The following is a 24,321-nucleotide window of genomic DNA, read 5'->3' on the forward strand; positions in this document are numbered from 1 at the left end:
AGTACTAACATAAAAAAAAATTTCAGGCATTGTGTCAAAATATTTTTACTTTTCTTTTTCTTTGTTAATTTGTAAAACGTCTAAAAAATTTAGGCAATAAATTACAGTTTGCAGACATTTTATATATTGCCTGGTTTTGCACTTTTGCCTGAAACACACACACAGATAACTCCCTGATATATAAATATATTATGTTATATTATGTTATATATATATATATATATATATATATATATATATATATATATATATATATATAAAATATATATATATATATATATATATATATATATATATATATATATATATATATATATATATATATATATATATATAAAGGTATATGCATATTTAGAAAGTGATGGAACGTTAAATTACATCATGGCAGTATGAATGATGAAATAAAAGAAGGTTATTTGTGTCCCATTTGTCTTCAGGATTTAAAGTCTCCAACAAATCTTTCTTCTCATTTTGAAGATGTGCATCAAGTTGGGAAGCATGTCATTGCACAACTTTGCTCAGTATTTGGCAAAGCAAAAAGAAAAATTTTAAAACAACCTGAAAATAAATATCAGCCTGAAAATCCCTCAGAGAGTTCTATTTTATCTTACGGAACTACTGCAACTGGTGGAGTTGACATATCATTATGGGATAGTCAAGAGATAGGTTTGTTTTTTTGGTATATATTTTTTTTTTAAATAAAGAAAAACTTTTTATCGTTGAAAAAATATGTGGTTGTTTTTAAAAAAAAAAATAAGTCTTGAGGTGTTTTTATTTTTTTATTTAGTTTTTGTGAAGGGAATGCAGTTATTGTTTTTCTCATTCAATTATAACATTTAAATAAAGTTTTTATGTTTCAAATGTTATATATTATATTTATAATATATACCAGTAATATTATATTTTGTACTTTGAATTTAAAGGTTTTTTAAATTTTTTTTTTTTTTTTGCCAAGATTATATTTTTTACTTTTTTTTGATTTTTTACAAATTATCTATTTTACAAAACATTTAATCAAATTTACATCAATTTGTATGTTAGGAAGGGTTTATCAAATAATTCTTGAAAGTTTTTTGGTTATAGCTTAACGTCATTGATGATGTCATACTGACTTAAAAGTTGTCAGCGACTATCCCCTAGATTATGCACATACATTAATGGTCTAAAGAATTTTTTTTTTTTATTATACTGATCTACTAATAATATTTATATAAAATATATTCAAATTCTAATAGTAGTATTTTATATTATTGTAATCTATATAAAATATTTTGATTTAAAATTAAGATAAGAGAAAAAAATATTTTATTTATGTATGTACATATGTATGTTAGGATGTCCTAAAAACAACATATTTGAAATATGCTGCCAGCCCACTGTGGAAAATAGTACTATAAAAACGTACCATAAATGTTTTTGGCTCAAATTTCAATTTCACTACTGAAATTTTATTTATTTATTTTTTTTATAATTTAATAGTTGATCTTTACTATAATGTAGGAATTTCAGCTAATTTTATGTAAAAAGATAATTTTTGAAGCCCTACTGTTTCATATTTTTGTAAATGTTCAATTGAAACTTATTTACTTCATCATTTTAAAAGTTATTTTTTATAGAACTTTTTTTGAATAAGTATAAAGTGTTATACATTTTTGAAAGAATCATGTTATGGATATTTTAGAAAAAATTCATATTTTTAATTACATGGTTTTGTTTAATAATAAATTGAACTATAAAATGAGCTAGAAAATGTAAAATCTTAAAGTTCACTGATATTTTTGGCAGTAACCCATGCTCCCCATGCTTCATTTTTATAATTGATTTGTAGCTTAGGTGTCTATAAAAATGATTTATTAAAAATCAGGTGCGGATATGTGCGGTTTCCAAAATTATGGATAAAAAAGTAATAAATGTCAGAAAACAGAAAGCCATTTTTTATTGTGGTTTCAGACTATATCTATATATAACAATAGTTTTGCATAAATTTTTTTGTCAATTTTTGATTGAGAATAAATTTGGATGGACATGCATTCTATAATTTTGGCATTTTGTGGTGAAAATGTTTTCAGCAATTTTTGAACACTGTATCATTTAGCAAATAATATGTAAAGAGTTGAAAAATTTATATCACTGCAACAAATTTGCAGTAGAAATACTTCAGTTACTTTTTAATATGAAAACTTTTAAGTATTCAAAACGTAAACTATTATTTCCCTATATTGATAAAGGAAGGTCAATTGAGACGCTTTAAAAGTAAATTATCAAGTTTCTAAGGATAGCTTGTGTTTCATTGTTAGTGATATTCAAAGATGCATTATTCCGTGGTTTAATAAACAATGAACCAAGATGTCACGGAAAGTGGAAGCTTTTTTTTAGCTAACAACAACAATGGGTTATATTCTGAATATAGTGTATTTTTACCGAAATCGAAAAGTGTATAAATAGATCCTGCGCCATCTAGATCATTTAAAAAATGTGGAAGATGTTTTATGGAGATATGTGCATGTTTTATAGAGATATGTCAGAGACCAGTAAAAAAAGAAAAAGAATTCCACATTAGTTGAGGAAATTGGATTTGAGCTCATCTCTAATGAATATCTTCAAGCATTACGTTCAATAGGAGAAGAAACAGAAGCAAAGTGTGTGGAAGCATTAGGGATTGCCAAAAAAAATATATATATCTGTCTCGAGTTTTATGGAAAACACAAACGTTTTACTGACGGATGAAGAAGCACTCAGCATGTTTGTTGATTTTTAGTTAACAAAAGCACAATATTTATACTTGAGGAAGTTGATAGACAAAAAAAACTGTTCCTTATTCCCACCATATTACAAATTGCAAGAAACTAAACAGACCTGCTATCCACCATCTTCTGCAATAAGAATTACGAACACGCATACAAAAATTATGGAAATACAAGATTTATTGGATCACGCTGTAGATCGAATTTTGACTATAGATTCTGTGTACAATAATAAATTTAAACATTTAATTTTGTATAGTAAATAGGGTTGTGATGGCTCCTCTGGCCAAAGCGAGTACAAACAGAAGTTTCCAGAGGACTCTGAACTTATTTCTGATGCAAATTTATTTATTAATTCTTTGGTACCAATCGGATTAGTTGATGAGGTAACTGACACAGTTGTTTGATGAAATCCAGCACCTTTGTCTGTACCTTTTTGTCGACCTATATGCATAGAATTTTGAAAAGAGAATCCTAAGAAAACTAAGGTTGTTGTAGATGAAATAAAAATCCAACTAAAGTACTCCACTACAAATAAACTATTTGACTTAAGAGTCTGCAAGGCCTGAAAATGAAAGTTCGTAATAATACGGACTGTCAACATTACATGCCTGAATTCGGTGTGTAGAAATGAAGTTACATATTTCCTACAACCTGTCTTTACAAACATGGTTAGCTAAAAGTGACAAAAGAGCGACAAAAGAAAGAGAATAAGACCTTGGTACAGAAACGTTTTCGTGAACAGCTAGGGTTAATTGTCGACAAACCAAAACAGTCAAGTGGTAATTAGTGATGTACAGATTAATTGGCAGTGGCTTAATTGGCCACTTTTTACACAATTGGTATCGGCATCAGCCTGTTTTTATTAGTTTACCAATTTTCCAACCAATAGCATTATAATTTTTTAATCCTGCATTATGATAATAATTTGATAATAAATTAACTAAATTTTATGCATTACTTAGAATTTTTTTGAGAAATTGTTTAATTTGACTTTATTTACAGGCAATATTGATTATTCTTAAGATGATGTTTATAAGCTTTAACTTAACAGTTAAATGTACTTATATTTTTATTACCAGAATGTTGTTTTTAAAATAATTTTATTTTGTATTGTTCTACTGTTATTCCTAAAAAGGTGCCTATTTAAGCATTGTTATCTATATGTGTTCAAGTATAGTCTACTGTATTTCTATATTTTTATTATTATTTTTTTATTTCAATTCACCTCCCTAAAGCCATGAAGGCCACTCCGGTTGAGGAGGCTACTTTAGTTATGGTTACAACCCTCTCTCAACTTAATATCTCCCAAACACAAACCTTGATAAACAAGGCCACTGCATGAGAAACAAGTTAAACGCGGTACTACCAGAGGCATGGTGGGGATCGAACATCACAAAATAAAATTATTTCATAAAAACTTAATTATCTAAAAATAATTTAGATACCTAAACAACACATAATTGTTGTTTATATATCTTCCTATATTTATGAACGGTGATGTACTCGATGAGTCATCTGCTCTTTATATTCTAGCAAGAATCCCGTAATAAAGATTATAAAAGATTTTGCTTTTATCATGCCAGGAAATGTTCTAGGTTAGCTACAAATGAGGACGTATTTCATACTCTTTTGTACACTTTCTATCAATACATCGCCAGCATTAGAAAAGCATACAGCAAAAATGTTCAAGAACTTGATGAAGATACTTGACAGCTTTTGAAAGTCGACCTATAGTTTATTTCATTAAAACTTAATTATCTAAAAATAATTTAGATACCTAAACAACACATAATTGTTGTTTATATATCTAAGTAAACTGCTTAATTAAATTTATTCTTGTCTTGATAAGACACTTGGAGGGGGCATTTGAGCTTGAGAAGGATCTCACTTCTGCTACAGCATGGGGCTCACAGTGGCCGGTTAACTTTAATTCTGATAAAACCCAATTTTTTTCAGTTAATCGTTATTGCAATAATTTAGATCTTCCTATATTTATGAACGGTGATGTACTCGATGAGTCATCTGCTCTTTATCTTCTAGGATTAACTCTTAGTTCCAATCTTTCTTGGAAACCATATATCAATTTAGTTGCAAAATTAGCATCTGCTAAGGTTGCATCTCTTTATCGAGCTCGTCACTTTCTTACTTCGGATTCTATTATTTATCTCTATAAATCTTAAATCCATCCTTGTTTGGAATACTGTTGCCAGATCTGGAGGAGATCTTCCAATGATGTCTGTTCTCTTATAGACAAGGTGCAAAAACGCATTTTAAAAATAGTTGGACCTGCTCTTGCAGCCAATCCCCAACCATTATCACATTGTCCTAATGTTGCTTCTCTTTCTCTTCTCTACAAATACTTTAATGGGCACTGCTCTAAAGAGCTAGCGTCTCTTGTGCCATCTACTAAAATTCATTCTTGTGTTACTTGTCATTCAATTAAGTCTTATTCTTTTACTATGATCTAGTTTTTTCCTGTGAATATCAGTTCTTTGGAATTCGCTTTCTTCATCTTGTTTTCCTGATTCATATAATTTGCAATCTTTTAAGTTGTCTGTCAATCATTATCTTGCTCTATAAACTTCATCTTTTCTCTTCCAGTAACAGCCTTATTTGAAGCAAATATTGTTGGAAAAAAAAAAGCTAGTACCATTTTCTTTTTAAAATTGAAATAAAATGTGTTTCTCAAAAGCTGTATTTTTTTTAAAGTTTCCTTTTCATAGTAAAAAAAACTAAAAGAGTTTTTCTAATATTTTTAAAATAATGATTTGACTCTGACTTGGGTCCAATTATTTGTTTACCAGTACTGATTCAATGAAAAAGATTACACAATTTAAAGTTTTATGGTTTTGAATTTTCAAAATTTAAATAATTAGTTAATTTATCAGTATCGGCATTGGTATCGGCCTTTTCTCATCCATCTGCATCAGTATCGGCATCAGCCAAAAAGTGCTATCACTACATCACTAGTGGTAATACCAATGATGGTAATACTTCTAGGAGATTTTTTTACAATGTAAGCTGCTTTTCTAAAATCACTGAAGTAAATAAAAATTTGATTAAGCGACTTTACATAATTCTACAAGCTCTCTCCTCAGGTGTTATAATAAATGCTGAAAGTTTTGGTACATATGCTACAGAAACTTCCCACATTTATGTGAGTAATTATAGATGGTACTAAAGGCCGTCTTCAGTACACAAAATTTTACTTCACGGAGGAAATATCATAAAACATTTTGAAGTACTGTCTATCAGTCAACTTTCAGTAGATGAGCAAGAATCCCGTAATAAAGATTATAAAAGATTTTGCTTTTATCATGCCAGGAAATGTTCTAGGTTAGCTACAAATGAGGACGTGTTTCATACTCTTTTGTACACTTTCTATCAATACATCGCCAGCATTAGAAAAGCATACAGCAAAAATGTTCAAGAACTTGATGAAGATACTTGACAGCTTTTGAAAGTCGACCTATAGGTTATTTAACTCACTGTATAGAAATTGTTAATAATATTCTGAATATTTCTATAATAAGCATTTTATAAACTCTTTAAAACTTTCATGTAAATATTGAAATATTTGCTAATCAATTAATTACATGCAACAATTAAAAATCAAAGTAATAAAGCAATTAAGCCTAATATAAGGAAAATGTTTGTTGAAGGGATCCCCAAGTGCCAGACAAAGTGCTTTGACTATTTTTATTTTTTGAATCAGGTCTGATTAATGCGCTTATATTTGACATCGATACAAAAAGTTTCTTTCAAAAAGCTTTAACTTTAAATTGCTGGGGTTTCCTGTTTGGCAGTTAAACGAAAATATAAGATTCAAGTTTGTTAATTTTATATATATCTGAAAAATATATACTAGATCATTTTAAAAATGGTTTCTTGAATTAGAAATATAAATTATTATAAACATAAGTTAAAAATATATGTAAGATCGTTTTTAAAACGGTTTCCTCAATTTATTAAAAAAAATAAAGATTTTTAAATCTTACAAAATTTAACCATGTTGGATTTTATTGCTCTTAGTGATGTATATAAAAAAATTGATTACTTATTTTGCAAGAAAAATATTCATCTTATGTATTTTAAAGTACGCTTTGCTTAATTACTATTTTTATTATGCTAGTTTATTCTAACCGAAACACTTAACAATATTTTGAACAAAAAAACCATAACATGTTACAGCGAATGTTTTTTATAACCACCGCAGACTAAATATGTAGGGGAAAACCCAATATAATTGTGTAAATCTGAACTGAGTTTAAGAAACTCTGTGGTGAGAGAAAAAATGTATTATTGAAACCAGATGTTTTTTAACCAAAAAAACTATGCAGATTTGATAGCCTAAAATTAGGCTCTGAACTGAAAGTATAATGGAAAAATAACAAATGCTCGCACTTTGGGATCCATTTAAAAAAAAAAAAAGGGTTTGTTTTATGTCTAGAGTTTAGCAGAAAGATTGTATATATATTTTATATATATATATATATATATATATATATATATACATATATATATATATATATACATATATATATATATATATATATATATATATATATATATATATATATATATATGTATATATATATATATTTAATAAGAATATATTTTTCAATTAAATAAGCATTTTATGTATTTTTTGCTGTATAAATACTTTCAAAGTTTTTTAATATACTTAATATACTTTAAGAACATGTTAAGTTAAAAATAAAATAAAAATGACAATTTTGAAGTTTTTGATTTTTATTTACAAATTTTATATTAAAATTTTTTATTATAAAAAATATTTCCGTAGTTATAAGTAAATAAGCGTCATATACTACTTTACATTTGCGTAAAATTTCAACACTTTATCTTTAGTAACAAAAAAGTTATTGATTTTTGATTCAAAGCAGACGTTTTTTTTCCACAGTGCACCCCCTTAATGTGTTTTATATGATTAAAAAAAAAACACTGGTTTTAAAAAAATTTTTAATGAAAAATATTATTAGGGGTCCCTTAAGACTCTTAAACAAATAATGAGTTCCTAATATTATCAAAAAAAAAGTATTCAAAAGTTTATCATGTTGGGTCTCAAATGATGAAAAATCATTAGATAATTTTAAATATGATAATTATATTATAAAAAATGTATTGAAAAAAAAATACTGTCAAAAAATTGGTAAAAAAGTTTTTTTGTCTTTCAGACCCAACATAAATATTTTTTTTGTGATAGTATTAGGAACTCATTATATGTTTAATGGTCTTGCGGTACTCCTAAAAATATTTTATATATATCATAGACCACATTAAGGGGGTGGGAGCATATTTTTCAAAAATATTGTTATTTGGGACGCCCAAATGTATGTATATATATATGTATATAAATATATATATATATATATATATATATACATATATATATATATATATATATATATATATATATATATATATATATATATATATATATATATATATATATATATATATATATATAGCGGTTAGATTATAACAAAACTCATTAATTTAATTGAGGAAGCTAATTAAATTTAATGTTTTTTTAAAACCACAAAAACACACAAATTAAAAGATTGGAATGTTTTATTTTACTTTTTTAAAAATAAAAATATTCTAAATGTTTTTATTTTTAATTTTTTTTTACTGTAAAACATGCGCGGAGTGCTGCCACATCAACTATCTTATAGCCTGCTGCTACTAGGGCTACATCGACTAGAGAAAATGTGGGAATGCTGCTACATCAACTGACAAATAGGTTAAACATGCAAAGAGTGCTGCTAGATTGACTAAGGGTTTTGGTTTTGGCAGGCAATTTATCAATTTAAAAAAATATTTTTTATAAGTTTTTAAGTGTATTTTTTTTTATTGTTTGCTTTTATATAAAACAATATTAGCATATATAAAAAAATAAGTGTTATTTCCAGGACATTTCCAATCGCATTTCAATTTGTTTTCCCAGCATAGAAAAAATACAATTGAAAGACAAGTAGTAGAATTGAATAAGCTTCTTATTCGGCTTGAGAAGGTAAAATTTGCTTAAATTGCTATTTAGAACTTATTTTTTACTATAAAATAAAAATAACAATAATGAATAGTATTAAACAATATGTAATAGTGTTATATATATATATATATATATATATATATATATATATATATATATATATATATATATATATATATATATATATATATATATATATATATATATATATATATATATAAAAGCAATATAAATAATATTGTTATTGTTAAAATATTGCAATATGAGAAATATAAATAATATCGTCATTGTTAAAACATTGTATTATATCAATAAAAATAATATTGTCATTATTAAAAAATCTATAGAAACTTTTAAAGCTTTTTTGAATATAAGTCTTTTTGCTTAAACTGTATTTTTTTGAAATTTTGTAACTATATTATTTAAAAATGCAAAATTAGCAAGATTGAAAAACAAAAAAAATATTTTATTATTCTAGCAGAGGACTTTTGATGACAAACAGTTGATGACAACTACTACTTAGGTCGTTAGGAAAGTTCGTAGAACTCCCCAATAAATAAAAAAAAAGAGTTTTTTTTAATTTTATTTTATTAAATGTTCAAAATAATGTCCATCATTATCTATACAAAGTTGCATCCTTTCACGCCATTTGTCAAATGTTTTTTTATACTCTTCTTTGGGTATACTTTGAAGTAGCTTCACTATGCGAGTTTTTTGACTTTCGATGTCAGTATCGTTATCAAGATTTTTTTTTATCAATTTGAATAGCCAATAATGGGATGGAGCTAAGTCTGGTGAGTATGGTGGGTGGCGAATTATTGTAATTCCAGCTTGGTTTAGACAATTTGTGATGGTTTGAGTTACATGGGGTCGAGCGGTATCATAGAGAAATTTGAAATTTTGAGTCCCTGTATTAGGTCTTTGCTTATTTATTTCACATATAAGAGGTTTCAAACAATTTTTTATATAATATCCACTAGTGATGGTGTCTCCCTTTTAAACATAACCCAAATGAATAACACCTGTTGTTTTGAAGATGTAGAGCATGTTTTTCGGCTGAAACCTGTTGCATCTTACTATAGTTCTTGGACTTTCACCTTCACCGACCCAACTAGCGTTAGCCAACTTGTGTCCAACTTGTCTCAAATAAAACCATGACTCATCCCTTGTACTAATATCACATTGTCTCAATGGGCCATTTCTGAAAAGGGCTAAAGGGCTTTGATCTATCAAAGCCCTTTAGCCCTTTTCAGAAATGATCTATCAAATTTAGCCCTTTTCAGAAATGATCTATCAAAGCCCTTTAGCCCTTTTCATCATGTTGGATACCCCTCGTGGGGTATCCAACATGATGTTACTTTTCTTTTTTTAAGTGCCTTGTGAATGATTTCGTTGATTGTAAAACGACTATTCGATGTCAGGGCTTCAATTATATCATGTGTTGCATGCAGATTTTCTTCAATAATGGCTCACACACGTTTTATATTCTCAGCTGTATATGTGGTTTGAGGGTGCCCTGACTGAGGATCATCTTTGAGACTCTCTACCATCCTTAAATAAAGTAGCCCACTTGGCAACTGTACTTTATTTTGGAGCTTGGTCACCATGAACTAAAACCAATTCATCGGTTATGGCTTGTGCTGAAACTCCAAGTAGAACATGGAATTTATCATATGCTCAATATTCAAATTTTTCCATTTTTAAATTTTTCTTTTAAACGTATGTAATAAAATTTAAATAACTTTATTAATAAACATTCAAAATATTTCAACTATTAATAAAATAAACATTCAAAATATTTCAACTATTACTTAAAATGTTCATAATTAAACACAGTTTAAAATGATATATAAATATTTAAGTATTTCCTGTTTCATTGTATCTTTATAGATGAAGTTCTATGAACTTCTCTTACGACTTAAGTACTTTTGCTAAAATATTAGAATAAGTTCTTTAATGAAAATTTATAACAATAGTTATTAATTTGCCATGACTCTCCCTTTCCCCATTCCCTTCTTGATAGTTCTGCTTGCTAAAATTCAAGTTATAATTTATAATCTGCCAAAACTGGTATTAAAAATGAAGTTTAATTAAAAGTTTTTTTTGTTAAAAGTTTTTTTTTTTTAAAGTCTAATAGGTAGAGTTGACTTATTTAACATACCTAGCTCTTAGAGATCTGTTTTGGGTCACTTTTGGATTCAAATTTACATACATACATATGGGCATTTACAAAAAATCACACTCACAAACTTGTATATGTTTTGTCTATTATTTTCATATTAATAAAACTGACCATCTCCGATTTACTCTCATTTAATTCTAACCTATATAAATATTTTGTAAACAAAAAATGGTATACATTAATAATGTTAATAAAGAATAAATTAAGTTTGAAGCGGAATCATGCACAGAACAGAAAAACTGAAATTTTAATTACTAGATAAATAAACTTTAATTCCTTAAAAAATATAAATTTCAGCGTTATATATATGTTTCTTAAATGATGTTTTAAGCATTAGTAAAGCTTTCCAGAAAGTTACAGGATTGCACTATGTATCATAGAGTCACAGCAATCGTTTAAATGCAGTTCATGAATGATCACGCATCGAAGTCATGTGTGGAAGTTAATTACATGTAGATATATTTAAGAGAATATATTGCTTGTGAGTATTTTAAGTAAAATGTTATGCTTCTACAACTCATTTAATGTATTTTTGATGAGAAATGGCAGTCATCACTTATTTCTAGCTAAACTATAGTGTTTTGAAAATTGTTGTTTATTTGCAAACTGTAGCAATATTATTACGCAAAAAAATAAAATGATCAAAATATATATATTTAATTTATTCAGGTCACCTAAAATATGATTAAAATATTTCAGTAAACAATATATTTTATTAAATAAAAAGTTCTATAAAAAGTAAATGTTTTTGACCCTTTTTTAAAATAAATATTTATTATTCAATAGAAAATTTTTTTGGCTGCTACTACTCCAACATTCAATTACAACTAAATTACAATTAATCCAGGCCAAATTATAAAATCCAATTTTAAAAATGAATTTATTATTTTCACAACAGTTAAAAGTCAATGAGGAAAATAATTAATTTTTTTTTACTACCGAATCATAAAATATAATTGCACTAATTGAACAAGATAAAGACCAGAGTTTGAAGTTAATGACTTTTATCTTTTGTTGCCGCGCAACAAAAGATAAAAGTCATCAATGTTTTACTGTTATTTTACTTAAGTTAAGAAAGAAACTTTAATTATGCAAGTATCTTTGCATAATTAAGCTTATATTTATGAAATTAATTTTTATATATTAAACATGTTTTGAAAGATTTCTTGTTCTTCTAGTTTTTAGTTCAAATCAAAGTTTTTTTATTTACTAAAGGAAAATATGAACATTCCATTCCACTAGCATTCTGTTAAAGCTAAAATTATATTGACTTAAAAAAAATTTTGCATGAGAGAAAAAGAATTGTTAATATTTTATTTAATTTTGCTTATATTAATGATTTAAATTTAATTTAAAAATCTAAAGTTGACAATAATAGAAAATACTAAACAATAAAAATAAATAAATAAAAATTCTATAAATTAACGATGTTTTTGTTTTGTTTTGTTTTTCTCAGTATTTTACATTATTTTCATTTCTGCTCAGACAATATTACTTTTTAATTTGTCTCAGTTGTTCAAACCAATTGTTACATACATTTGTGTAACAACAGTACCAAATAAAACCTTCTTTCCTCAAATCTATAAAAAAAACTTGTTTTGGTTAAAATTAAAAAAGATTGTAAATCAGTTAAATTTTAGTTTTTTTAAAACTTTTTTTTAAAAAAGTAATTTGTTAAATGGAAAGTTTTTTTCTTAGTATTTAGTTCTCTGATACTGTATGCAAAAAAAAATTTTTTTTAAAGTTTGTCAAGTTGGTACTCAAAAGAACTGAAAAAAAAGTACCATCAAAAAAAGTTTATTTTTTACTTACAATTTTGCTTCTTTTAAGATCCAAGTTAACATACTTTTTATAAAACCTTTTCTTTTAGCTCTTAAAAACTGTAGAGTTTTCATTATTTTTTGTTGTTGTTGTTGCTATACTATAAATTTGTATATACATTGTTTTGTTGTTACACGACATTGTGTAATACATATAGTACAAATTATATGCATTATATTTTTATTAAATTATATACATATATATAAATATTCATTCAGAATATTTTTTCCTAAGAACCAAACTAAAGTTAAGTTTTTTTTAATAGTTTAATTTATTGTATCTTCTAAATTTAATTTTAGCTCATGAAGAGTGGAATCTATTGTACAGAGAACTCTAACACTTTACTACCAAACGTTCTCAAAGCTAGAAAAAGTTAGTTTTTGCTGTCTTACTTTGTGTGTCGCTGTTAATTTCTTTTTGTAAGTATTTGAAAAATTTTAAAGTATTCCTTTAATGTTTTTTAACATTGACAGGTAACTTGAGAAATACCCCTAATTTTTCCTATCTTTAAAAATCAATAGCAGAAGTTGATTATGACATTGTTTTGACTTGGTTATGAAGTTAATAATGAACAAAAAGAGTAAAAAACAAAACAAAACCAAACTCTCTCTCTGTCTCTCTCTCTATATATATACACACACGCACATACATACATACATACATACATACATACATACATACATACATACATACATACATACATACATACATAAATACGTACATACATACATACATACATACATACATACATACATACATACATACATACATACATACATACATACATACATACATACATACATATATACATACATACATACAGTGATGTGCAAAAGTTTAGCAATTTTGATAAATTCTATATTAATGAGTAATAGTCAATTATTCTATATGTAACTTTATTTTTTGGTTGATTAGCTATGTACACACTAAACACAAGAAGTATATGTCAATAATGAAAACAATTGTTAATATTTTTATGGGTAACCTTTTAATTTCCACACATCAGAGATTCTCTTCAGCATTGAATTGCATAAATTTTGACACAATTTTTGAGCTATCTCTCGCAACCAGGCATGCAACTTTAATTGCATCAATTGTTCTTGCTCTTGCAAGGGCAACTGATTTTTACCTACGTGCCACAGGTTTTTAATAAAATTTAAATCTAGGGAATCAAACCTGTTCAAATGTTTTAATGTTATTGCTCCACAGCCAGTTTTTGTAGAACGACAGGGTGCACCATCTTGCATAAAGATTTGTGCATGACGGATGTTGATAAGTGAAAATAAATGATCTTTTAATACTTTTTTATATTTGACAGCATTCATCCTCTCTCCCTTTTTGAGAAAGAATAGGTCACTTTGTTCTGCACCTTATACACCTCCTGATGAAGAATACTTAACAGTTGGAATTAACAGGGGTTTGAAACATGAGATTGTCAAATATATCATTCTGCATGTGCAAATAGCTGAGGTTCACTCCAGATTATAGTAGACCATTGCTGTGGTATCCATTTTTTATGTTGCTGACAGAATTTATGTCTCTTTTGAATTTGATTTTAATGCTTCTTTTTTTTAAAGAGTTTCACAGCTGGTGAGTCAAGGTTTTTATTTAATTCGCAATTTGTTGTTAACATTGTGCAGAATACTTTGTTGTAATGAAATTTGTTTGTAACACAAACAGTTATGCTTTTATTGCTCTTCTCATTCTGCTTTGTGTATGTAGTTTTTATGCTCCAAACTTGTGTATGTAGTGCAACTTTTAGCGGTCTTTCAGACTTTGGTTCTAGCCTAATGTTTCTTGTTAAGATTTTTTTTTTTGAAGTCAATATTTGGGGTATTTACAAAAACTGAAAATATTTCCAATGAGAAGCAATAGCTTTATTAGATAGTAATTATAGTAACAATAGCTTTATTAGATGGGCCAATCTTCTTAAGCTCGACCTTCTTTTCTCTGGGAATAACTGTTTTGCTTTACCCATTTTTGTAAATTTCCTCATACTTAATGTTCCACACAACTCCTCATTCTACTCCCAACTCTTCATACAACTCCTACTACTTAGTATATCCCTCTATATTATATAAGATTGTTTGACGCGACTTGGTCTTATTGTTTGTGATTATGTTTGTCTATTTAGACATTTCATGCTCCATCTAATCAAATGCTTCCTTTAATTAAGAATAGTTCATTTAGATTAAGAATAGTTCAGGGAATCAGTGGCCTGGATAATTACATATTAGGTTCAATAAATTTAGCATAATAAAAAGTATTTCAAAAAAAAACATTCAAATAATTACTCAATGGTTTACTTTTCATCATTAATTTCTATAGAGTTGTTAATTTTATTTTCCAGTATGTTCAAGCTTGTGTGTCGTATAATCTAATTAGAGTGTCTTATAATCTGCTTAGTTTTGAAACAAATTGTTTTTTAACATTATAAATGTAATACCACTATTAAAAGGTATCAAATTTATTTAGTTTTTACACGGCTCTGTTTAAAAAATATTTACATTTTTATATATATATATATAATTTTTATTATTAGATTTTTAATGGTTTTTATTAAACTGTAGATCTGGAAAGGCAAGTTGTACCATGGGAAAGTGATAAAGGCATTGAATTCTGTCCACATTGCAAAAAGAAATTTAGTTTAACGTATCGTCGTCATCACTGCAGGCTGTGTGGCAGAGTTGTATGTGATAATTGTCTTAGCAATTTAAATATGCTGCTCCCAGGTAATCTTCAACAAAATTTATTTACCTTATAAATACATGGTTGCATTAGTATATTATAGTACAGAGTGAAGTTTGTATAAATTTACTTTTCGATATATATATATATATATATATATATATATATATATATATATATATATATATATATATATATATATATATATATATATATATATATATATGTATATGTGTGTGTGTGTGTTCCAAAAAGTTTAATTTTTTAAATGGTTTTTGTTTAAGTTTTATTTTGTAGTGATTTTGATCAAAAAGTTTTTAATTTTTTAAATTTTTATACAATTTGTTTTTCGAGCTCAAACTTGGCAATAATATAATATCTTTTTATTTAAAAAATATCATGTAAAACATTTTCTCAATTTAAAAAATATCATGTAAAACATTTTCTCAATATCAGCAATATGTAATAATATAATCTTTTTTAAAAACAAAAATTTTACACATTTTCTTAATAAAGAAAAATGTCAAAAAGAATAAGTCAGGGATAATAAATTATATATGTTTTTAACAAGATTTTAGAAAGAACCTCTTTAAGTTACTTTCAGTTGTCCCTAGTCACTAAATTTATGATATATTGTATGGTCAGATTTTTGTCTACCTACAATATCCTGAACAAGGATTTGGTTTCTCTCTGCACAATTGTTGATACAAGTCACGTTTTTAATATAATTTTAGAATACATTTAATAAATGCTTTCTCCATCCTCCACTGCTTTATCCACTTTGAACAGGAGCTAACTCTCTGGACCAACCAGCTACCACAACTTAGTGGACTTAGATATGATTAGTAGTAGTAGATCCAGATACAATTTGGGTTATCTTTAGTTTTCAAGGCCCCTGGACTAGGAATTGCCAGTAGTTTCTTGCTTCCTGATTTTTTTTGTCAGATATGTTGTATCTGCTGTAACGTCTATTACAGCTGATTATGCTCAGGTTCCAGATCCAGATTAAGATCAGATTCCTGTTCTTATGTTTCTGAGATATGGCTACTATCAACTTAGTTACCAAACTATTGATTTGTATTAATTTTACATCTTATTGATGCAAAATTAAAATAAACAAGTTATTTAACATCATAGCTTTGTTATTCTTGTATTTTTCTTATGGGTTTATATTATGTCTCATTTTAATACTGCAATTGACCACTTATTGAATGTTCATTATATGTAATACAATACTTATTGATTGTTCAGTATATGTAATACAATACTATTCTTTTTATATAATAAATGTTTATAAAAAAGTTAGAACGTATTCTATATTACATAAATATTTATTTAATATTTATAATCTATACTGCTTAGAGTATACTGTTTGTTACATGATTTTAAAGACCTTGTGAAATCTAATATAATTAATGATAAAATTATTCATAGCATAATATTTTGAAATCTATTTTTTTCATGCTTGTGATTTTATTTTTTTTTAGTTTCCTTATTAAAGTTAGATGAGACTCTTTTTATAAAATCAAATCAATCAATGGATGACAATGGCTTACGAGTTTGTGATTCTTGTCTTGATATTCTTACAAGGTTTGCAATATGTTATTAGGTCTTGGTATATACTTACATGTGACAGCTATATAATAGTATGATATAAAAAATCCATATCGAATTTTTTGTTTTCATAGATAGCATATTAAAAAGGTGAGTTGCTCTTTCTCATATTATTAAGTTGATCCCTTCTTTGATATATGTTTAAATTATTTAATCTCTCTGCTTCTGTCAAACTCAGGTTCACAAAAAGCCATTTTAAAATTGAAATCATTTTAATTAGACAAGGACCTAATAGAAATTAGTAAAAAATGAGGAGTTCTTTCTAATTAACTTTGTAATCCAACCAAAACAGGGTTTGTCTAACTTACTAGACTTTAGTCTTTTTATAAATATTGCTTTAAAGCTCAAATAAATGCTTTAAAAAGTTTTTAAACTAAATCTATTTCTGCGACCAACTTGACTGACTAAAATATGTTTATAAATGAACTAAGAAAAGAATGGACTACTGTATGCAGTAGACAACTTTCAGACACAATTCCCAGGGTTTAGTAAGAAACTGTATAATCATAAAACACATTTATTAGAAAGAACTTAGAAAAAGAACTTAGTGAAACATTTTTATAAATGCTTACTCTTTTTTTTTTATCACCTTTAACTTAATTACTTCGTTTTTATTTATCTAGACAGTTGCAACTTCGAGAAATAGCAATGGCAAACACAATTCTGCTTCAACTCTATGAGGTTTTTTGAGAGCAACATTTTTTTAAGTTTTTTAAATTAATGTTTACTTGAATGTGAAGAAATAATCAAATTCTTTAATACATGATAAAAGGCCAATAGGAGTTGTACCGTTTTCACATAGTATTGTTTATTTATATTTATATTATTTGTATTATTTATATTTATATTATTTATTGTTCTAGTTACTTTACTGCAAAAGCAATAAAATTTAGTTTATTGTAAATTTTACCTTATCTATTTTAAAAGTACATTTATAACAAAATTAATTAAAATCTGTGTGTGATAAATGGCATTTTGATTCTGTTTTAAAATGTTTAAGATTTTAATGTTTAACTTCTAGAAACTATGTTTGGAAAGCTTTTTCACAGAAATGGTCTGCGATTCTGAATAAAATATATTAATAAAAATCTTGTAGCTTAATTATGGTGTGTTTCTTTAAAATAAGTATATGAAGTTTCCATTATAAGTTTTCATAAAAGTTCACTCCTAAAAAAATTTACAGATGTTTGCCTATTGATGTTAGTTTTATTAATTAAATTAGTGGATAGAACAAGAGGTATTTGTTTTGTTTGGTTTGTGGAAAAGATAAAATTTAGTCTTAAACATTCATAGGTTTGTTGCATATAAACCATTCATTTACTTTATTTAATTTTTTATTTACTATTTTAAAAAGTTTTACAACATTTTTATGAGAATAAAAAAGATGAGAGCAATCTGCATATAAAATAAAGTTTATTAGTTTAGTTAGGTTTTAAGGGTAAATCATGTATGGAAAAGAAAATTAAAAAAGGTTCTAGTATCCCTAGAATCTAGGTCCCTAAGTATAAGGCCGGGTGAATAAAAATGAGCATTGCTTTTACTTTGTAATTGGTCAGTTTTACGTGAACAAAAACTTTAGCAGTTTTACTCAAATTTTTATTCACGTAAAGTTAAGCAATTTACTCAGTAATTGTTCAGCTTTGCGTGAATAAAATCTTAGGCAAAATTGTTTAAGTTTTTATTCACGTAACACAGACCAATTACTGAGTAAAAGCAATTGCTTTTTTTTATTCACCTGGCCTATAGAGCCCTGCGTAATAATAAAGTTTGATTTTAAGGATAAATCATTTATATATGTTAAGAAAAGTAAAGTTCCTAGTATAAAACCCTGTAAAAAAATTAATTATATAATAATAAATTTATTGAAATGTTTTATTCAAAACAAACAACTAATAAAAAAAAAGACTGTTTGACGAAACGAACAAGTGTATATAACTAATTTAAAACGATTAAAACTAAAAAGTAAAAATGTGAATTAGTAAATAAAAAAACCAAATATTATAAGATTAGAATAAATTTTTGAATATTTTAATAGGTTCTCAATTTCAATCTTATTTAAAAATCTTGATTGAGCTTTTAAAAATATTGATTTTAATTATTTTTTTTTAAGAAAATGACTTCTTCCATGCATGAAGCAAACGAGATTTTGCCAAAGTTTTTAAAGATGGCTGATTCATTAAAGTATGTTAACGTTTTGTTTTTTTATATATAAAAGTATCATTGTGTACGTTTATTTTTATTGTTATTATTATTATTACTTTATGCTTATATATTTAGTTCTGGAGAAACTGAATATGGATTTGAGTCGGTTACGGAAACAAGATTGAAACTTCTAAAGTACTACGAATCTGTAGAAAGTATTAGGTATTTCCAAGACTAATTAATGAACTTAGCATTTTTTTATTTAACAATCTTAATTAAAGTTAATTTTTTTTAAGTAAGCGGATTCAGTTTCTTGGAACAGACAAAGATAAACAACCACATGCTGGAGCTTTAAGATTGCAGCGTTCTATTCGCACTTACGCATCAAATTATTTAGCTGAAAATATGTTTACACTTCCCGGTTTGCCTTCAAAAGAAAAATACTATGAAAATTTGAAGCAAAAAGAACAAGAACGAGTACGCATGCGTGTTGAGAAAACTAATTTAATTTCTTTGCCGACAGAGAATACACTAACTAAGAATAAAGGTGAAGCAATTTCAGGAAAAAAGGCCGATCTAGTTGAACGGGAAAAAAAAGTAGATTTAGGATGGGGACCTACTCAAGTTACAGTCGAAAAAGCATCAAATCCCATTCTTCAGCAAATTGAAAACTTAAAAAGTTTTATTCAACAGGCTAAAGAAGCAAAAAAGTTTGACGAAATGAAAACTTTAGAAGAAAATCTTAAATGTTTAATTGAATATAATTCCCAACAGCAAAAAATTAACTAATTTTCTGAATAAAACTAACGCTTTAAAATCATCGTCTTAATGTTGATAGATGAGTGTTTCATAAACATTGCTGCAAAAAAACGTTTCATCACTCTTGTAAAAAAGTTTTTTCTTTTTTTCTGTGCCCTAAATATTAAATATTAGTCCTCGAAATTTACGTTCGGTATTTGGCAAAGGGTAGGAATTCGGCCAAAAAAAGGTTTTATTTTTCTAATTCGGAGAGCTTATACGCACATACGTGTGTGTGCGTGCGTGCGTGCGTGTGTGTGTGTGTGTGTGTGTGTGTGTGTGTGTGTGTGTGTATGAATTATACAATGATTTATTTTTTTATACTTTTCAATTTTTCTTTTTTTTTTTTTAACTATGATTATTACTTTTTAGCGTTATTTTTAAAATGTTTGGTCGTCATCATATAAATGAGATAAAAAATATATATATATATTTTTTTTCCCTCTATTTTTTACGCATATTTACGCTATTTTTTACGCTTTTTAAAAATTTATTATCTAGTATTATTATTTTATTTTTTTTATTTGATAACTGTTTAATACTTCGGTATAACTGTTTAATACTTCGGTATAAGCGCCAATAACTTTTGGTTTTTTCTTTGTATTTTTATTTTTTTTATTTTCTATTTACACAAACCTCTTTAAAAAGAAAGTTTTTTTATTTTGTTTTCATAAAGTGTAAAATGTATCAGGTAAATTTTAGTTTCGCATTTTTTTTAAAAAAACGAGAAGAGAATTAAGATTAGCTATGTAGTTTCATTGTTTAAACAAAAAATAAAAAGGACTACCGTATAGTTATTATTATATTTGATGGTGTGCCAATAATGTTTTAGAGGGGATTGGAAAAAACTACATTATTAACCACAGTGGCGGATCCAGCATTTTTTGATCTTTGAGATAGCTAACTTCAAGACATGGAGCTAACTCCAAACATTTATATGTTTATACTTATGTCAAATAATGAGAGTTTGCAAAAAATTGCGATGATTGGAGGCTGGGAACAAAAAAGCCCCAAAATTTTTGCTACACCTGCCCCAAACGTGAGAGCAACAAGTTGATAAAATATTTTTTCTACTATTCTCAACTAGACTTATATTCATCGATAATTTTTAAGTTTCATAGTATTATCTCTAAGCGTTCAAAAATTATGACAATATAAAGTTTGAACCCCCCTTAATCTGAGGGGGTTGTAATTTTTATATGGTCATAATTATTGAACGCTGAGAGATAATACTATGAAACTTAAAAATTATCGATAAATATAATTCTAGTTGAGAATAGTACAAAAAATATTTTATCAACTTGTTGCTATCACGTTTAGGGCAGGTGTAGCAAAAATTTTGGGGCTTCTTTGTTCCCAGCCTCCAATCATCGCAAGTTTTTGCAAACTCTCATTATTTGACATAAGTATAAACATATAAATGTTTGGAGTTAGCTCCATGTCTGAAAGTTATCTCAAAGATCAAAAAATGCTGGATCCGCCACTGAACCATAATCATGTTAATTCATACGGTTGGTTACCGTAAAATAAACTGTTTTTGAAGTAATCAAGCGTAAAATTGTACACATTCAATTTTATATTTTTTATTTTGTATATAGTAAACTGGGGTAAGAGTAAACGGTTTAGCTTCAAATTCAAATATTTTTTTAAAGAAAAAATTTTTTATGATTATTTTTTTGTTGTTGTTTTAAAGAGAATTTTTTACCTCAAATAAGTAGATAAAAATTAAGAAAAAAACGTTTTGAAAATCTTTAAAAAAATCGATTTTTATGAAGAAAAAAACGTTTACTTTTCCCCTTATAATTGGGGAAAAGTAAACTACACGTTTTCAAGATGTAATTGAGAACTTGAAAGTTGTAATTAAGAAAAGTATAAAGAATACAAAATTCTTTGTACTTTGTATTCCTAATATACTTTGTAATAATATAAAATATATATAATAATAATACAATATTAATATAATATAAAAAAGGCATTTGAGGTTTAGGCGGTAACTGAAAAAATCCTATTAGGTGTCAATTAAAACTTTTTTTTATTTTTGTTTATGAAAAATTTAATTAAGATTTCAGATGAATAACAAATAAAATACAAATAATTTATTTATATAAAAATTTAAATTTAAACAACGTCATTAAAAATCATTGCAATATTCAGTTAAGCACCAACTTGGACGTCTTCCATATTTAAAATCGTTGCGAAATGCGTGGTCGTATGTTGTATAGCGCGTGTACAATCACCTCCCATTATTGTATTTTTTGCCGCAGTAACAATTCTTTCTAAATACTGCATTCGCTGTTCCATATTCCCAGCACCGAATACAGGTGAAATGCGAATAACATTTTTGAACATTTTTTTTTATTTTGGACCAGATAGCTTCCACTGGGTTTAAAATTGGGCTGTAGGGTCCTAATCGTAACAACTGAGCCGGTGATTTTTCAAACACCCTTTCCAAACGAGCGTGACATGGAGCATTGTCTGTTACGACGACCAAATCCTCTAAACGATTCCCGGATGTAACCCACTGATTAAGCAAAGCAAACATCCACTCATTACAAGAATCTGCTTTAAATGATCCTCTGCGAGTTTCCATCATGACGATATGTGTTGTTGATAAAGCTGCAATCAAATGTATTCTTGCACCTTTTGAAGAAGGTATTTTCATTATTGCTCTTTTCCCCTGTTTAGCACGTCCTTCTTTTTTTCTACAAAAAAGATTAAAATTTGTTTCATCAAACCAAACTATCTGATTACCATTTGTGATGTGTTCGTTAATGTTCCTAACATATTCAGCTCTTTTTTGTTTGTTTTCATTACTATTCATTGTAGTGGGCTCCTTGTGCACTTTTTAAATAAAAATAGTCTGTCTTCGAGGTAATTGGCAATTGTGGTTGTGCTGACGCTAATATTAAATTGTCTTAATATTCTTTCTTTAATGGCCACCAATGTCAACTGACAGTCACTTTCAATCCATGTTAGTGTTTCTTCGGTTTGATCATCGGTTAATTTTTTTGGTTTAAAACCACCTCTTCCAATAAAATTTAAATTTCTGCTGCAGACCCAATTGTATGCTGTCTTATATTTGACACCTAAAGTTTGCGCTAGAGTCACTCAATCGTCATTTCGCTCAGCACATTCAATTACACTTCTTCTATCATTCGATGAAGATAAAATATTTTTTTCAACTTGTTCCGTTGTATGTATTTCATGTCTTCAAATTGGACAACGTGGTTCTGGTTGTTCCAGAAGTGGTGGTAAACAAATTTGGCGAAATAAATGCTTGAACGGATTCAATTTAATAACAGACTTTTTATTCATAATGTATTGACAAATAACACAACGATCTTTGAATTCCATTACTATATTACTGTATTGCTGGTGCATACAAATGCTAAATTTGATATAATTAACTTATAAAAATGTCCAAGATCTATTATAATGACCTTTAAGCTTACATTGAATTCGCATTTACAAATAATGTATTTTCATTTACATATTACGATTTATTAATTACAACTTTTGTTTTTCAAATTACATATTGCCATTTCTTATTAACATGTTGGGTTTCTCAATTACATTTTAAAATTTCTAAATTACATATTGCGACTTCTAAATTATATGTTGTATTTCTCAATTACATCTTACTTTTCTTAACTACAACTTTCAAGTTCTCAATTACATCTTGAAAAGGTGTACTAAATTTTTAATAACAATTTTTTAAGATATTGAGATAATCAAAACTAAATAAGGATATTAAGAAAATCAAGCAAAATTAATTAAAAATAAAATGAAAACTAATCTTATTAGAAGTTAAGTTTAGAAAAAACTACTTTAATCAAATATACGAAAAAAACTATTTATTAATTAAAAAAAAAAAGTTGTTTCATTGGCAGAAGCAGGTTGGCGGCATTTTTTCATTCATAAAGCTCATCACCAATTTTTTTTTTTTTTTTTTGGTAAATTGACAAACCCGAGACTTGCAACTAAAAGCTTTACATTGTTTCCATATTTTGTTTTGAGTTGGCAATGCTTCTTCCCAAACTCTGCGACACTTTTTGCACCTTTTGATGTCTTTGTCTTGTCTCGGTTTTTTTGAACGTTGCACTTGCTGAGTTTCATCTGAAACTTCACTGAAATGAATTTTGCGTTTCTTTAATTGCTTGGACTTTTTGATCTCATTGTCTTGCTCTAGTTTCTCGAGCACCTCAGATGTACTTACACACTGGCCTTCAACTCTTGGAATGCTGACTCTTTTGGGTATTTTTTGCGTTTCAATATGGTGACGCTGTAAAACATTTTTCAAATTGCCTTTGATTCTT

General features: G+C 26.9%; 1 protein-coding gene across 1 annotated transcript; it reads left to right on the top strand.

Annotated features, from left to right (window-relative positions):
• Positions 1 to 336: 336 nt before the first annotated feature.
• On the top strand, positions 337 to 20,149 carry LOC100205983 (rabenosyn-5). Its single transcript, XM_065800861.1, has 9 exons — positions 337 to 666; positions 8,681 to 8,781; positions 13,063 to 13,135; positions 15,334 to 15,495; positions 16,939 to 17,041; positions 17,689 to 17,746; positions 19,176 to 19,246; positions 19,343 to 19,429; positions 19,504 to 20,149. The coding sequence occupies exons 1-9, from the start codon at positions 390 to 392 to the stop codon at positions 19,994 to 19,996; spliced, it is 1,425 nt and encodes a 474-aa protein (XP_065656933.1). The 5' UTR covers positions 337 to 389; the 3' UTR covers positions 19,997 to 20,149.
• The last annotated feature ends 4,172 nt before the right edge of the window (positions 20,150 to 24,321 follow it).

The sequence above is a fragment of the Hydra vulgaris genome, chromosome 07, assembly GCF_038396675.1.
Source record: "Hydra vulgaris chromosome 07, alternate assembly HydraT2T_AEP".
NCBI classification, from domain to species: domain Eukaryota; kingdom Metazoa; phylum Cnidaria; class Hydrozoa; order Anthoathecata; family Hydridae; genus Hydra; species Hydra vulgaris.